A 15566-nucleotide genomic window follows, 5' to 3' on the forward strand; every position below is an offset into this window, starting at 1 on the left:
TGTTTTTTTTAAATCTATTTTAAAAGAACTACCAAAAAAATATCATGAAAGAACTTTTTTAAGTATGAAGTAAGGTACTGAGAATAGCTAACCTCAACTAACAGTATTCATTTTCTTAGGTTTCTTTTGAGTTTTGTAAAATTCTGTTCCAGTTTTCTTTTATAATCTCAATGTTTTTCATGTTTCTCTTGCTCTTTCTGAAGACATGTTCTTTTCAAATTTATGTACATAATAAAAACAATTGATTTTAGGTTGAGGTGTATTTTGAGATTTATTGACTAGAGGCTAACTTACGGATCAATAAATTTTAATTATCCCAAAATAAGTCAATTGCTACTGGCTATTCATCAGAATGATCTTACTTTTATTAAACTTTTAAAATGAAAATAGGCTAAATGTATTTAAAAAAATCCATGTATATGCTTCCTATAAGAGACTCCCCTCAGATGTAAAGCACACACATACTGAAAGTCAAAGGAAGGAAAAAGATGTTTCATGCAAATGGAAACAAAAAAAGCTGGTAGCTATACTTACATCGGACAAAATATTTTAGAACAAAGACTATAATAAAAGGCAAAGAAGGGCATTACATAATAATACAAGAGTCGAAACAATCAGAGGATATAACAATATATATATACCCAGCATAGGAGCACCTAAATATATAAAGTGACTGTTAACAGACCTAAAGGGAGAAATTTACAGTAATACAGTAACAGTAGGTGACTTTAAAATGAAAATATATCCATCATCTATTTTTAGGAAGAATAAAATTGTTTGTATATAACCACCTGCAGTGTTGGTGATATAGATCTCAATCGTAAGTTTTTCAGGGTTTGCAAATGCCATGTTATGTGGACTGCTTTAGAGAAAGAGCTAGTTCTATTTATGCTAAAGTTTGTATATTGTCATTAACACTGAGGAACTAAAAGTGATTTTGCAAGAAGTCTCAATGTCATTGTAATAATGTAAACCCTCCAACATGACACAGAAATGGTATAACTGTTTTTACACAAGCCATCTATCTATACCCACTTAGTTATATGGCTGTTTTAGTTGATCATGGTACATATGTGAACAGGGGTCAGAAAATAAGGTGACATGATATTTTATCAAAATTATGTAGTCTTGAAGTTCAAGATTTCAAATTCAGCAAGTAAATCAAGACGTAAAAACAATGTCTAAGATTGTCCTAAGTACCCTTAATAAGTTTACTTAAGAATAATTCTCACAGGATCAAAGAAAAATAATGAAGCATCTTTTCAAAAATTCTATTCTATTTCAGTTCTCTGAGTAAAATCTGAACTCTGCAGGATCATCAGTATTCTTAGCCCTATCTAAATTTCATTGCTGTTGTTTTATTTATAGCAAATGGATAGATAGGAGAATGAATTAATGGATGAACCAACTGATTCATTAATTAATAGCTATTTGCTTTTTGGTCTCAGTAGAATTTTGTGATTTTTCAGTTAAAATGTGTATTTTAATGTTTCTGTTTTGTCTACAGCTGGAGTGCCAAGCTGTACCTTACACCAAGTAACATCGTCCTACTTACTGCTATAGCTCTCATCGGTGTCTGTGTTTTCATCTTGGCAATAATTGGCATTTTACATTGGCAGGAAAAGGTTTGTTCATTTAAATGAAACATTAACTTTGTTAATTTAGAATAGTAATACATTGCTCTTTAAAAAATATTTTAAACTTTTTTCAAGTAACTAAAATTTTCTGATTTTTCACATTCTGTCCATAATGTCATCTTACTGATAATAATTTCTTCCATCCCCTTATGTTACTAATGTCTCTAAACAATTCATACAGACCACAGAAAATTACTTTAAAACTCCAGTGCTGTACAATAGTAATAAAATTATCACCCAGTAATTTCCAGAAATATAGAAAAACATAGAAACAATTTCATAAAGGCCTGAAAAATAGTCTTTTTTTAATGACTCTGTGTTTAAATCTACTGATAAAGCCATGAACCCTTTTTTCCAGGAATAACAGCTATCTTTATATAAAGAATTAAAGCACAGAGAAGTTAAATGTTTTTCTCAGGGTTTGGGTGGGAAGTAACAACTAAAGTGGTAAACATCTTTTCCATCTGTAAAGTATTCTTTGCACTAAACATATTTCTATTCTTTAGTATAGCTCCTAAATAATAATCAAAAATAACACTCCAGAAGCATAGTTTTTTTATATAGTGTTTATGAGGAGGAAAAAAGAGACCATCACATAAATTTACTAACAGTTTAGATATAAATTGAAAAAGCCAATTTCTATGAAAAAGTAAATATGAATTAAATACATGAGTTAATATGAATATATATTAAGGTGTATAACTAGCAGGTTCGAACAGTGTTGCCCAAAAAAGGCTTCTCTGTGTCATACAAGTGTTTTCTTTTTTTGTACCTACTCTCTTTGGATTGTCATGCCCGTATAATCATTTTTTGGTAACTAGATTTACCATGTGTTTTAGCTGTTTTAACCTATGAAAAGAGAAATTTTAACCATTCTGATAAGTTTTCATAGATTTGTCTCTCCCTCAAAATTACTCCTTTATACATCAAAAATGATAACAGAAACTTACATACTCAGTTAATCTTAAGATTGCAACTTAAGAAGTAAAATAAAGGGCAATCCTACATACATTTTTCCAGAAGCATCAGAACATAGTCTGAAGTATTAAATAGCTCTAGACCTATAAAGGAAAGGAAATTAATTTCATTAATTTCTCAGATCATCTAATTACAGTGTAAACATTGTGAACTTACAATAATAATGATGCAGTGACTAAAAATTGAAGTTTTAAATACAAATGTGGATTTGACCATATATACTCCCCTGTGGTACTATGGCTCTTCTCCTACCTTTTTGACCACTTCTCTTTCACCTATGCTGGGTGCTCCTTTCTACCATTTCCTAACCATAGTGTCTGCTCTAGGCTGTCTTCTTCCTACAATTTTCCTGCCAGTTTTATCCAAAGGCATAGCTTCAAGCTTTTACCTCAAATACCCTAAGATTCATCTCTCCCTAAAGGTTTCTTCCCCCATTTCTAGCTGTCTCCATGACACCTCTATCTAGATCACTTATAAGCAACAAAAAACCAATATGACAGAGGTGCCAGGTGGCTCAGTCGGTTAAGCCTTCGACTCTTGATTTCCGCTCAGGTCATGATCTCACAGTTTGTGGGATTGAGCCCCAGTGGAGGGCTCTGCACTGGATGCAGAGCCTGCTTAGGACTCTTTCTCCCTTTCTCTCTGGTCCTTTCCTGCTTGTGCTCGCTCGCTCTCTCTCTCTGTCTCTCTAAATGAATAAATAAATTAAAAAATTAATATTATAAAGCTTTGTCTCTCTTCTTTCCTACTTACCTATAAAATTTGATCAGTTTCCCCACTGATTCTGCTTCCATAGCAATCTCTGCAGCTGACTCTACATCTGCATTCCTACTCCCAGGGGCTTTAGGTTCAGCTCCTTGTTAGATCCTGCCTGGTCTCCCAGAGTTTGTTCTGTCCCTTTCCACTCCATTGATTGCATTGCTGCCATATTATTCATCATCAAGTTTAGCCTTAATCATGTCACTCCTCTGTTCAAAAATCTCTGCCTAAAACCTGCAAACTCCTCAGCCTAGCTTTCTTAGAACTTCCATGTGACTCCACCATATACCTTTCCAACCTTATTTCTTACCAGTTGCTTTCAGGTATTCCATGCCCCTGCCCCACTTCGCATGATCGCACCTGTTTCACGCCCAACTTGGAATGAATGCCCCTCCTACTCCATTTCCATAAATACTATCATCTCAAAGCTTTCCCTTTCTTCATTCCAACCTAGAAGTAATCTCTCTCCCAAAATATTAGTGACATTTTTCACTTTTTTTCCTGAAACACAGTTAATTCAATATGTTTTGCTTTTTTCTTTCTAGGCTTTAAGTTCCTTGAGAATAAAATACAAAACTGATTTTTTTATCCCTCAAAATACCAAGCACAGGACTGGAAGGTCAATGAATATATGCCAAATCAATAGGTTAATGCAAAAGTAATCGATGTACTTTGCTTAGATTTGCTTATTAACATTAGTGTTAAGAATGGGAAAAATAGTTGGGGCACACGGGTGGCTCAGTTGGTTAAGCTTCCAACTCTTGGCTTTGGCTCAGGTCATGATCTCACAGTTCATGAGTCCAAGCCCCACATCAGGCTCTGTGCCTGTGGAACCTGTGTGGAACCTGCTTGGGATTCCCTCTCTCCCTTTCTCTGCCCCTACCCCACTGGCACTGTCTCTGTCTCTCTCAAAATAAATAAATAAACATTATAAAGAAATAAGAAAGAATGAGAAAAATAGTTAATTCCATCCTTCTAGAATCAAATGTTTACTACTACTTACAAATAAATAATAAATGATAACAAACTAAGTATTTAAGGAAAAGGAACATTTCTTGTTGGTTTTTCAGTTCAGTTAGTGGGTTCTTAATTATAAAATAGCTACTGTAAACTACAAAAATTTCATAAGATTATTACATAATAAAATCAACTCTTTTATCTACTACTTGCTTAAAGATTTAAGATTTTTGTAATTAACTACATTTCAGAAATTACTCTTATTGACGTTTTCCTATCATTTATAACCTAGTCTAAAATTCTTTTTCAGAAAGCAGATGATAGAGAAAAACGACAAGAAGCCCATCGGTTTCATTTTGATGCTATGTGACTTGCCTTTAATATTACATAATGGAACAGCTATTCACTTGATTAATTGAAATACTAAATCTGGCTGATAGAAGAAAATAGGGGATTTTGAATATTATTTATAAATGATGTATCCTTTGGTAATTATTGAAAAGTATTCAAATAAATATGGTCTGAATGTGTCACAAGGTCTTTTTTTAAAGCACTTTGTATACAATGATTTGGGTTATTTAAATGTGCTGTACATTTTTGTTCCTTTGTGGAATGTGCTGCATGTATTCAGGTGTTCATGTATTTATAATCTTATTAGAATAATGATGATGGAAAAAGACATGTATAAATAAAAATAAATGAGCAGGGATTTTTGTGTTCCACTTGAATTAGTCTTGCTTTTTCTTCTAACAATGCAAATTATACTTTTGTGAATGTATCACAGATAAAGTTATTTCACCTTCACTGCAGTGGGCCAGGAGTCACTCACTAAGGGCACACAGGATAGTGATTGGGTACTCTAGCTTTGGAATTGCAGTCCAGCAGGCTTGCCTTAAGCTCCTGGTTCCACCACTTACAAGCTGATTAAATTGGGCTAATTGCTTAACTTCTTTGAGCCTCAGTTTCCTTGTTTACAAATGGGGCTAAGAATACTACTTACTTGAGTTTGTAAACATTAAATGGGATGATGTGTGTGAAGTGCTTAGTTTGGTGCCTAGCACAGAATTAGTGCTCAATTAAGAGTGGTAGCTGTCATTGTTACTCTTTTAGATATTTTTTTATAGACTTCTACATCTAATTATCAAAATATAGACTCAATAGAATTTTATTTTCAGGCATGAAAAAATCATATTCTTTGGAAAACCTAAATTCTTAGGGTGGTTGACATCTTATATGACAATTTATTACTTGCTCATATTAACTAAAGTTTCTAGTGCCCTCCAAGAATTAATGTGCACCAAAATTTCTCATTTGAACATTGATCCTTATCATGTGGTCATGAAGAATATTTGATTTCTTGAAAGGACTGCTGTAGATAGCATCTGAGAATGCAAATCTTCAACCACATTTTTATTCTCAAAAGCGTTTAGGAGTCTCTAATGTACACTCACCCTTCAATGCAAATTTTTGTAAGCTTTATCTCACAAAAAAGTTACTTTAAGACTCAAATCTAAGACTAAGAAAAGTTTATATATCAGTGCTAATGATTTTCTAATGTGCAAATAGACATATGATGGCTATAAAACACAAAAACTTAGCCCCCCAAATTTTTGTTCTTTGTGTTATGTTTTTCTTTACAATTCACTGGGCATGGCATGTGTATAAGTAGTTTACTTTGTGTATCTAAGCATGTTAATATGTCTCCTTAATAAATACTGTGTATTGAAACAAAATATTTTGGTGAATTTGTAAATGTTTTGTAAGTAATTATAAAGTCTAAATCACTTTCTGGACCATGAGACAGAGGAAAATTGATTCACCCATTGCCTCCTTGTGAGTTCATGAAAGATAAGAATCCCCTGACTACAGTACTCAGTTAAATTCACTAAATTTAACTGTTAATTCACTAACAGCAACACTGTGCCAGGCACTATTCCACACTGTCCCTAAAGACTGTTAGGCTGAGTATCAATAAATTGATATAGCATGAGTTTTAAAATTCACTTGGAGTCATGATATATGGAGGAGTAGTGTTATAACCAAACCAAATGTTAAAAAGAAAAAAAAGAAGAGGAAGGAATACTTCACAATTCCTTTAATAAGGTCAATATTTCCCTAATACTAAAACCAAGTACAAGAGAATAAAACTACAGGCCAATATCCCTGATAACATGGACGCAAAAATCCTCAACAGAACATTAGTTAATTGTATCCAGAAATATATAGACAAATAATATGTAATGATCAAGTGGGTTTCTTCCAGAATGCAAAACTAATTTCACTATTTGAAGGGAAAAAACACCATACTAATAAATCAGAAAAACCATCTTTTATCCTCTCAATAGACAACATAAAGAAAACAAATATAACATCCATTCCTGATTTTTTTTAATCTAGGCAAACTATGAATAGAACTTCCTTAACCTTAAAGGGCATTTTTTTAATCTGCAGCTAATGTTTGTTTGTTTGTTTGTTTTTAATCTGAGCTAATCTGCCCACATACTTTATGGTGAGAGACCAGATGCTTTCTGCCAGTGATTAGAAACAAGGCAAGGATGTCCTCTCCACTGATAGTTTTCCACATAGTCCTGAAAATCTTAATGCAAGTAATAATCTGAGAAAAGGAAATAAAAGGCATACAGATTGGAAAGGAAGAAATAAAACTGTCCCTAAGATAACATGAAATTTCTGAAATAGAAAATTCCCATGATCTATACACCCACACAACCTTCTAGAACTAAGTGAATTCAGCAAATTTACCAAATTCATGGTCAACACAATCATTTCTATATAAACGCAATAAGTAATTGGAAATTGGCATTTTTAAAATACCATGTAAAATGGATCTAATAATGAAACTTTTATGTAGAACTATTAACAAAGTATGCATGGGCTCCCTATGCAGAAAACTATAAAATGTGGATGAAAGAAATCAAGGAAGTCTTGAATGTAAAGACACTGTGTTCATGGATTGGAAGATTCAATCCAGCAAAGATTTAACACTCCCCAAAGTGAACTATAGATTTAATCCCTATCAAAATTCCAACATTTTTTTTTGTAGAAATAGGCAAGATGATTGTAAAATTTATATAAGAGTAAAGGAACTAAAATAGCTTAAAATATTTTTGAAATGGCAAAGTTGGAGGAATCAAACTATCTGATTTTAAGACTTACAGTAAGTCTTAGAACAAAGTTATAGAAATCAAGATAGTGTTATACTGACAAAAGAAAAAAAACACAAAAGCAATGGAACAAAGTAGAGTCCAGAAAGAAACCCACACAAATAAAACTATTCAATCTTTGACTAAAGTATAAAAGTGATTCAGTGGAAGACGGCCTTTTCAACAGATAGTGTTAGAATAATTGGTCACATATATGCAAAGAAAAAAAGGGGGACCTTGGCCTAAACCTCACACCTTATGTGATAACTCAAAATGGATCATAAACTTAAGTGTAAAGTGTAAAACTATAAGACTTTTAGGAGAAAACATAGAAGAATATCTTCATGAACTGGGATTGGGCAAAGAGTTGTTAAAAATGACACCAAAAGTATGATCTATAAAAAGAAATATTGACAAATTTGACTTCTTCTAAATTATAGACATTTTCTTTGCCAAAGACACTTTCAAAGAGTATGAATAGACAAGCTGCATATGGAAGAAAATATTTACAATGGGCTTGTATCCAGAAGGTATACTGAACTCTCAAAAGTCAATACATTAAATACATTAAAAACACACAATTTAAAAGTGGGCAAGAACTTGGACACATCACTAAAAAAATATATTCACAGGGCAACTAATCACATGAAAAGATTTCTCACATTAGCTGTTAAGTAAAAGAATATTAAAAATCATGAAAAGATACCATTACATACCTATTATATCAGTTAAAACAAAAAATACTGACAATTCCAAGTGCTGACATGGATGAGGAACAACAGGAGCAAATTGGAATTCTCAATATCCCTGGTAGGAATATAAAACAGTAAAGCGACCCTGGAGAACACGTTGGTAGTTTCTAAAATCAAATCCATTTTTTATATGCATTGACTATATAATTTATATCAGCTACAAAATGGATTTTAAAACAGGTAACATTTATAAGAGCATCAAAATAAAGTCAACTACACAGGAATCAATAACAAGTTGCATCACATCTCTGGGGGGTCAATTATAAAACTTTGAGAAAAAATTAAAGAAATCTTCAATAAATGTACATCTTTACCATATTTGAGGACAGGATGACAAAGTATTGTAAAGATGTCAAACTCCATTCAATATCCCAACAGATTTTTGTTATTGTTGCTGCTGCTGCTAAACTTGATAAGCTGTTCATAAAATGCATACGGAAATACAAAGAGCCAAGAATAGCCAAAACTATCTTGAAAAAGAACAAGAACTTACTCTGTCAGATATCAAAACTTAATATAAAGTTATAATGATTAATATAGTATAGTATTAGCAAAGGGACAGGTGGATTCAAGACATAAATGTGAAATGCAAATATATAAGCTTTTAGCATTTAATATACATAAGTAAGTTCATGATCCTGGGGTAGGGATGGGTTTCTTATTCATCACTAAAAATACTATAAAGTAAAATCTTACATGTATAGAGCACTTTAACATTAATAACTTCTGTTCATCACAGACACTATTGGAAAGGGAAGAAAAGCCATAAAATTAAAGAAAATATTTCAACACATATAATTGATTAGTATCCAAAATAAACAAATTCTACAAAATGATTTAAAAAGCCCAGTAAAAAATTGGGCAAAAGTTTTGAACAGGTCATTCACCAAAAAAGGAAATCCAAGTAGCCAATAAACATATAAAAAGGTGTTCAAATTAAGGGAATGCAAATTAAGCAAACAAACATACCATCAGAAACAGGAACAAATTGGTGGTTGCCAGAGGGGAGAGAGTGAGGGGATGGGCAAAATAGGTAAACCTCTTAATAGAGATATAAACTTCCAGATCCACAATAAATATGTTATGGGATACATCAGAGAGAATATAGTCCATAAGATTGTAATAATTTCATATGGTGACAGATGGTAACTACATTTATCATGGTGAACATTTTGTAATGTATACAATTATCAAATCACTATGTTGCACACCTTAAACTAATATTGTATGTCAGCTATACTTCAATTTAGAAAAAGAAAAATAGTTATGTTCCATGAGAAAAAAAAGGAATGAAATGAGAAAAGAATAGTGATAAACTCTAGGGAATTAAGATCATAATCAGGCACAAGCACATGGGGAGCTTCAAGGTATAAGTGAAGTTTTATTTCTTGAACTAGGTGGTGTTTACATGGCACTAAGCTTTATAATTAACAAACATATACATATTTGTTTCAGACACTTTTCTGAATAATTATTATATTTCACAATTTTTTCTTTTAAAATATTTATTTAAATTCTAGTTAGTTAACATATTGGTTTCAGGAGTAGAATTCAGTGAGTCATCACTTACATACAATACCCAGTGCTCATCACAAGTGCACTCCTTAGTATCCATCACCCATCTAGTCCATCTCCCAACTATCTCTGTCAATCCTGTTTGTTCTTTTTTAATGTTTACTTATTTTTGAGAGAGAGGGAGAGCATGAGCCGGGGAGGGGCAGAGAGAGAGGGCGACAGAGGATCTGAAGCGGGCTCCAAACTGATAGTAGTGAGCCCAACATGGGACTCAAACTCATCATGACCTGAGCCAAAGATGGATGCTCAACCGAGCTACCCAGGAGCCCCTGTTCTCTACCCTTAAGAGTCTCTGATGGTTTGTTTCCCTCTCTTCTTTTGCCCCCATTTCCCATATGTTCATCCGTTTTGTTTCTTAAATTCCACATATGAGCGAAATCATATGGTATTTGTCTTTCTCTGACTGGCTTATTTCACGTAGCATAAACACTCTAACTCCATCCAGTTTTGCAAATGGCAAGATTTCATTCTTTTTAATGGCTGAGTAATATTCCATTGTGTATGAGTGTGTGTGTGTGCATGTGTGCACACACACATGCACACACACACACTACATCTTCTTTATCCATTCATCAGTCAATGGACATTTTGGCTCTTTCCATAGTTCGACTATTGTTGATAATACTGCTATCAACATCAGGGTTCATGTACCCCTTTGAATCTGCATGTTTGTATCCTTTGGGTAAATATCTAGTAGTGCAATTGCTGGATTGTAGGATTGTTCTATTTTTAGCTGTCTTCCAGAGTGGCTGCATTCCCACCACCAATGCAAAAGGGTTCCCCTTTCTGTGCATCCTCACCAGCATCTGTTGTTTCTTGTGTTGGTAATTTTAACCATTCTGACAGGAGTGAGGTAGTATCTTACTGTAGTTTTGATTAGTATTCCCTGATGATGAGCGATGTTGAGCATCTTTACAGTGTCTATTAGCCATCTGGATGTCTTCTTTGGAAGAATATCCATTCAATGTCTTCTGCCCATTTCTTAAATGAATTATTTGGTTTTGGGGTGTTGGGTTTTATAAGTTCTTATAGATTTTGGATACTAACCCTTTATTTGATATGTCATTTTATTTCACAACGTTTAAAAAACTCATAGGTCCTTTTGTAGATCACATATCTAGAAATATAAGTTTCATTACAAATCTTACATATTTTATAGCATAAAAATGGTTTTGAGATTTGTTGCTAATAAGTGAAATAATTTAGATACTTCCTTAAAAATATTAAAATTGAGTAACACCAATATATAGTTGAATATATATGCATTCTAATCACACTAGCATTAATAGGATAGGATATCAAGCAGCACAAATATTATTCAGTCCTTAAGCTGAACATACAGGAAAGTTCTATTATCTAGCAAACATTACCAAATAACTATATAAAGAATTTTACAGTTTATGGGGCACCTGGGTGGCTCAGTCAGTTGAGCGTCCGACTTCAGCTCAGGTCAAGATCTAATGGTTAGTGGGTCCTAGCCCCACGTTGGGCTCTATGCTGACAGCTAGCTCAGAGCCTGGAGCCTGCTTCAGATTCTGTTTCTCCCTCTCTCTCTGACCCTCCCCTGCTCACGCTGTCTCTCTCTCTCAGAAAAAAATTTAAAAAAAAGAAACCAATTTTGACTCCCTGGACACCACTCTTCTTCAAAATCATTAACACAGGAATAATTCTGGTTAATGAGTGTATGAGTATATGGACTGAATTGTGCCCACCACCCCCAAATTCGTATGTTGAAGCTCTAACCCTCAGTGTGATACATGTGGAGACAGGGCTTTTGAAAATGTAATTAAGGTTATATGAGGTCATAAGGGTGGGACCTTAATGGAGTCTGAATGGTGTCTTTATAAGTGGAAGAGACATTTGCAGTGCATGGAGAAAGGGCCATGTGAAGACACAGCAAGAAGTCTGCAGTCTGCAGGCCAAGAAGAGAAGCCTTACCAGAAACCAACCCTATGTGCACATTGATCTTGGACTTCCAGCCTCCAGAACTGTGAGAAAATGTATTTCTATTGTTTAAGCCACCCAGAATGTGGTATTTTGTTATGGCAGCCCAAACAGACTAATACAATAGTTTAAAACTTTATTGAGTTCCTCTTTTCTGTCCCTAAAAAAACTATACAGTTGTATAAGATATTGCTTTTCACTAAATTTCACCATCATTGTTGCCATGATGCTATAAGAAAAGCAGTGTGAGACCCCTAAGCTACTTTAGTATGAAAAAATGTTTCTGTATGTCACCTTGGTTATGTCCTGTCTTCCTGAATCATATCTCTTATTAGTCTGCTTAGGCTTCCCTAACAAAATGCCATACACTGGGTGGCTCTAGCAGCATTTATTTTCTCTTGGTTCTGGAGGCAGAAGTCTCATATCAAGGCTCCAGCCATTTGTGTTTCTGGTGAGAACTCTTCCTGGCTGGTAGATTGCCACCTTGTCACTTTGTCCTCACAGGTCATTTCCTCTGTGCTGGAGTGTAAAGGAGAGGGAAGCACTCCCTGGTGTCTCTTCTTTAGGGATACTAATCTGATCAGATAGGGCCTTATCCTCATTTAACCTTAGAGGTCCCATCTCCAAATATAGTCATACTGGGGAGTAGGACTTCAATATATGAATTCTAAGGGAAACAGATATTCAGTCCATAAAAATCTCTAAACAGGGGCGCCTAGGTGGCTCAGTCGGTTGAGTGTCCAACTTCTGCTCAGGTCATGATCTCGCAATTTGTGGGTTAGAGCCCCACAGCAGTTTCTGTGCTGACAGCTAAGAGCCTGGAGCCTGTTTCAGATTCTGTGTCTCCCTTTCTCTCTGCTCCCCCCCCCCCCGCCCCATGCTCTATCTGTCTCTGTCTCAAAAATAAATAAACTATTAAAAAAATTTTTTTTTAAATCTCTAAACAGAACCTGCCTTCCTAGGCTCTCATTTAATAAAATGTTAGAGCTCACAAACTCTAGTGAAATAGAGAGCCAACAAAAAGCTGTTCTGGGGGGTGCCTGGGTGGCTCAATCAGTTAAGGGTCCAACTTTGACTCAGGTCATGATCTCACCATTCATGAATTCAAGCCCCTTATCTAGCTTTGTGCTGACAGCTCACGGCCTGGAGCCTGCTTCAGCTTTGTTCTCCCTCCCTCTCTGCCCCTCCCCCGCTTGCTCTCTGTCTCTCTCTCTCTCAAAAAAAAAAAAAAGTTCTCTCTTCTTAAAAAAAGCTGTTCAGTATACAAACATTGAGATAAAATGATATATTTTTTAAATGACTCATTTTCATAGTTAACTCGGTGCTACATACTATTCAAGTGCAACAGGGAACCTGATTGGAGAAAAGCAAATTTAAACGTTAGGAATGAGGGGTACCCAGGTTGCTCAGTTGGTTAAGCATCCAACTTCAGCTCAGGTCATGATATTATGGTTGGTGAGTTTGAGCCCCACATCCAGTTCTGAGCTGGCAGCATGGAGCCTGCTTTGGATCCTCTGTCTCCCCCTCTCTCTCAAAAATAAACAAACATTTTTGTTTTAAATAACAAATAACTATGAATGATTCTGTGAGGAGTTGGAAAAGCTATAGCTATGCCTTGGAAGATCGGGCAGAATGCAATGAAGGCAGGGTCCCCCAATCACCTGGGAATTGGCAGGTAATCTGGAAACAGACTTGAGTGCTACTGGGTGGCCTTCTGGAGGAAAATAATTCAAATACAGAAGTCTCCAACTGAGACATATGCAAAGTGCTTTCCTTTTGATTTAGTTAACATATGGCCACACAGTAGTCCCAGCTATGTTCTGTGCTCTATCACATTCCTTGAAAAATGTACTACAGACAATTATACCAGCACAGCCGAAAGATAGGTGTCTTAAAGGGACCCAAAAATGAACATTCCCAATCAACGGCCAATATCCTAGAGGAAAAAACGTTTTTTTAGGTTTCATCAAAATGGTACTACCAGTAAGAGCTACTAGGCCAAATGTGAGTACTGTTTATATACTTTTTAAATCACTACAGTTGCTCTAATATCTTCCCCCCCTTCACTATATCCTCAAATGAACTGCCAGATTAATCTTTCCAGAACTACATTACTCCACTATTAAAAACTATGCCTCTGTCCTCCTGAATCAAGCACAAACCCCTCTGCCTAGCATTCAAGCAAGAATCTCATATTCTAGGGACGCCTGGGTGGCTTAGTCGGTTAAGCGTCCGGCTTTCACTTGGGTCATGATCTCACGGTTCGTGGGTTCGAGCCCNACACAGCACTTGCCCCAAATGCAATGCTAACCCTTGCTCCTTGCCGGACTTGAAAGCTCTTCGGCCTTCTCTCCTCTCCACTTGCCATTCACACACAGCCTTTCCATTCTTTGTGTGTCATCTTCATGAAGTATTCTCTGATGACATCACATACACTGATTCTTCCTTCAGTCAACAACTATGCATTAAGAAACCTATTCTGTTCCATAAGTTGAGAGGGATCCTTCCTCCCAATTCTTTTCGTCCACATTTGTCTGTGACTTAAATTTAATACTTACTAACTATCCTAGTCTTTCAATAAGTCACTTTATACTTGAGGGAAAGGATCTTAAATGTTTTATTTACTAGTTGGCTCACAAGTGATTTGATTTGTAGGTGATTTGTCTTGGGAACTCAAACCTATACATCTTTTACACTTCCAATAGCACATGGTAAAAGACTAAATGTCTTGCTATTAATTGGTGCTAAATATGTTTTTACTTGCAAACCTTGTGAATAATTACTTTTGTGCCTTTCTTGGAGGGATAGAAGGAAAGAGAAGAGCTTGGCAACCCTGGAAGAGCTTTTTCAGTTGCCTAACATTGTTCTTAACTATAATTTGTTAGACAAGTATTTATGGAGTTCCTACATGTCAGATATAGGCACAAATATTCTATTATAGTAGAGTCTTAATCACAGCCATAAGTCCCAGCACCTATCATTGCTTTCTGCACATAGGTAACTCGATAAACATGTGTTGAGGGACTCTATGCATGTAGCCTCCCGCCCTCATGCAGTTCATATTTTACTGGTGTCGGGATAAACGGGAAATAGGTGATGAACAAATAAAGTAGAAGAGCTAGGTAATTTCAAAGCGTGATAATTACTATGGAGAAAACACGATATTTTGCCAATTTGGATTTTTTTTTTTATCAGCAGAGTAGAGCAACCCCATCAACATGACTTAGTGGACAATACCGTGGCTTTTCCAGGTTCACAACCCTGCCTTCCTCCGTCGCTGTGTGGCTCTGGACAAATTACTTAACCTTTCTGGCCTCGTTATTCCAACTCTCTAACAGTACCTACCGCACGAGGCTGGTTTAAGAATTGAAGAGTTGATATGCATAGCGTTTGCCACTCTGCCTAGTAACCTGGGAAGCGTTCAGGAAATGTTAGTAACCCCACGGCGGCGGTCAGGTTAACTCACCAGGCCCTAAGGGGAGGTGAGAATCTCTAGAGCCCCTGTCACTGAACACGCCCAGACCTGCGCCCCCTGCCCAAGGCTGATAGTCCAGCATGGGCAAACTGGGGCAGAGTTTTGACCTTGAGCTGAGGTCCTAAGAGACCGAGGGGTCGGTTCACCCTTTCTATCTGCGAGGGCGCACAGATGGGCAGGCGGGGAAGGGCTGCGGGGCTCCCCGGCCCTTCCATCGGGCCAGAGGCCTCGAGGGCTCGGACTTGCTCACCCAGGACGCCCTGCGGCGGCGGGGAAAGGGCCGGGCTCTCCCTCAGCGCCGGCCTCCCGGAGGGGGGGCTCGGGGCCG

General features: G+C 36.0%; 1 protein-coding gene and 1 long non-coding RNA gene across 4 annotated transcripts in view; one reads left to right on the forward strand and one right to left on the reverse strand.

Moving 5' to 3' along the window:
- ITFG1 (integrin alpha FG-GAP repeat containing 1) overlaps positions 1 to 5059 on the forward strand; it is a 273114-nt gene extending 268055 nt beyond the window's left edge. The window contains exons 17-18 of the mRNA XM_077751420.1: positions 1508 to 1625; positions 4642 to 5059. Coding sequence (XP_077607546.1) covers positions 1508 to 1625; positions 4642 to 4701 — 178 coding nt within the window. The 3' untranslated portion in view covers positions 4702 to 5059. The remainder of the gene's footprint in view (positions 1 to 1507; positions 1626 to 4641) is intronic.
- The window catches only part of LOC144221044 (uncharacterized), a 58571-nt gene extending 43022 nt beyond the window's left edge, over positions 1 to 15549 (reverse strand). For 2 of the 3 annotated variants that reach the window (XR_013331938.1, XR_013331937.1), the window contains exons 1-2: positions 14075 to 14152; positions 2648 to 2698 (exon numbers count right to left, since the gene is read on the reverse strand). This is a non-coding gene — a long non-coding RNA (uncharacterized LOC144221044). Of the gene's footprint in view, positions 1 to 2647; positions 2699 to 14074; positions 14153 to 15488 lie in introns of those variants that run through there. The other variant, XR_013331939.1, reaches the window with a different exon arrangement.
- Positions 15550 to 15566: the final 17 nt, after the last annotated feature.

Source organism: Crocuta crocuta, unplaced genomic scaffold (assembly GCF_008692635.1).
Source record: "Crocuta crocuta isolate KB4526 unplaced genomic scaffold, BGI_CrCroc_1.0 scaffold124, whole genome shotgun sequence".
NCBI classification, from domain to species: domain Eukaryota; kingdom Metazoa; phylum Chordata; class Mammalia; order Carnivora; family Hyaenidae; genus Crocuta; species Crocuta crocuta.